Below are 2319 nucleotides of genomic sequence, written 5' to 3' on the forward strand. Positions count from 1 at the left end.
CATACATACATACATACATACATACATACATACATACATACATACTATATACATGCATCGCATCGGTAGTAACAGTTACCGCGAGGAGTTCATGGTCTAGTAAAATAAATAAAAAAAGAAAACAAAAAATAAAAATAAAATAAAAAGGAAAATAAAAAAAATTAGTCGCTAAGAAAACGGCACATAAATCAACGAAAAGGTTGTTTAGGTCGACGATCGATCCCTGAAATTTAGAACGGTCGAGAATTTTCTTTATGTGAAAAAGGAGAATATCAGGATCAAGATATTCTTTCGTCTAATTCCATCTTTTTTCCATCTATCTTTTTATCTAACATTAATTGATTCATTCTTTGTTAATTCACACAAATTTTTGAAAAATGACATAGTATAAGATAAGATATTTAAAAGAGAAAAGAAAATAATGATAATGTTTTTATCTCTTTCTATTTTTTTTATATCCTTCTCTTCATTTTGTATCTATCTATCTATCTATGTATCTATCTATCTATCTATATATCTATCTATTTATCTATGTATCTATCTATCTATCTATCTATGTATCTATCCATCTATCTATCTATCTATCTATCTATCTATCTATCTATCTATCTATCTATCTATCTATCTATCTATCTATCTATCTACCTACCTACCTACCTACCTACCTATCTATTTTTCACTCTTTCTCTATTTCTCTATTTAGTTTTCTTTTTTTTGTCAGTGAGGCTCGAAAGAAATAATCCAATTTGAAATATTAGCCAAGAATAATTGTTGAAATTGAATCAACTTTCGAGTTGGTATCTTCAATTATTTGTCTCTCTTTCTCGTACAAAAATATATGTGTGTGCTTATATATATATATATATATATATATATATATATATATATATATAATAAGTGAAAAGGTAATCGTTTCCATTTGAATAGATTTGTTCCATCTCATCGAGGAGTTTCGAAATAGTTCTATCTTCAAATTGGAAATATTATAACCTAATTTTCGTGAAGTACGTACGTAGACAATCACAATAATACACACACACACACACACACACACACACACACACAAGCGTAAGCGTGTACGTATGATTATATAATAATAATAGTAATAGTAATAATAATAGTAATAATAATAGTAATAATAATAGTAATAATAATAATAATAATAATAATAATAATCGAGTTTTTATATTCAAAACTTTTCGACGATGATAAACCCAGGAGGAAGAGATTTCGATAAAGCTTAGAAATATTTCCCAGACGATATATATCGTAAAACAGTTACATAATCCCGTTTAGATGTCATAGAACTCCTAGAAATGCAGAGACACTTTATAATGACCTGAATTCAGGGGAGTAGGGTTGGGGGGGTCCTGCTTTTGGGGTGGGTTTTACAATAATAATAAAAAAATCCACGAGTACCTCAACGTAATTCCTGTCGTGTCGAATCAAAAAAAAAAAAAATTTTTTTTTTAAAGTGAAAGAATAACAATTAAACGAATAATATCCAAAGAAATGAGGGTATGGGTCTTACTTTAATAAAAATTAAAAAAAGGAAAATGAAACGAATATTTCAATTTTACTCCAGTCGCGTCGGATCAAAAATATTAAAAAACAAAAAAGCGAGTAATAATGATAATAGTAATAATAATAATAATAATAATAATAATAATAATAATAATAATAATAATAATAATAAAAATGATAATAATAATAAAAAAAATAATAATGTAAACGATATCCAAAAAAGATTAGCCAAAAGAAAAAAGAAATAATAGTAAAAGTAAAAGTAAAAATAAAAATGAAAAAAAAATAGATTCGCTTGATTTGAGAGATTCGTAAATGATCTAACTTGGTTGATGGTTTGTGCCCTGGCCCTGCCCAATGACGCAACCCAAACGTGCCCCCCTGGCGTGTTGCCCTGCCGTTGCCCTGCCGTTGCCCTGTGCCCGGAACGACGGAACCCGACTCTCGAACTCGGCAAACGATGGACCACCACGACCCTACCAACAATCGACAACAACTACCAACCAACCAACAATGAACCAACCACCAACCACCATGGCCCGACAGTACAAAGCCTCAATCATTGTACCCGATTGCCCCGGACCCGAACGGTAATAACCAACACCACTTCTTAATGTCTTATTTTTTTCTTTCTCTCTCTCTCTCTCTCTCTCTCTCTCTCTCTCTCTCTCTCTTTCTCTCTCTTTCTCTCTCTCTCTCTCTCTCACTCTCTCTGTACATTACGAATACTAACCAGTATCTATATATTAATCCAGTATCTTTCCACTTCTCTTCATTTCTCTCTCTGTCTCTCTT

At 30.8% G+C, this 2319-nt stretch overlaps 1 protein-coding gene across 1 annotated transcript in view; it reads left to right on the forward strand.

The window, feature by feature from the left end:
- Positions 1-2319, forward strand: part of LOC122630118 (heterogeneous nuclear ribonucleoprotein K-like) — a 108105-nt gene that overhangs the window by 55451 nt on the left and 50335 nt on the right. The window contains exon 6 of the mRNA XM_043814254.1: positions 2071-2114. Within this exon, the coding sequence (XP_043670189.1) occupies positions 2071-2114 (44 nt within the window). The remainder of the gene's footprint in view (positions 1-2070; positions 2115-2319) is intronic.

This window comes from Vespula pensylvanica, chromosome 6 (genome assembly GCF_014466175.1).
Source record: "Vespula pensylvanica isolate Volc-1 chromosome 6, ASM1446617v1, whole genome shotgun sequence".
Lineage (NCBI taxonomy): Eukaryota > Metazoa > Arthropoda > Insecta > Hymenoptera > Vespidae > Vespula > Vespula pensylvanica.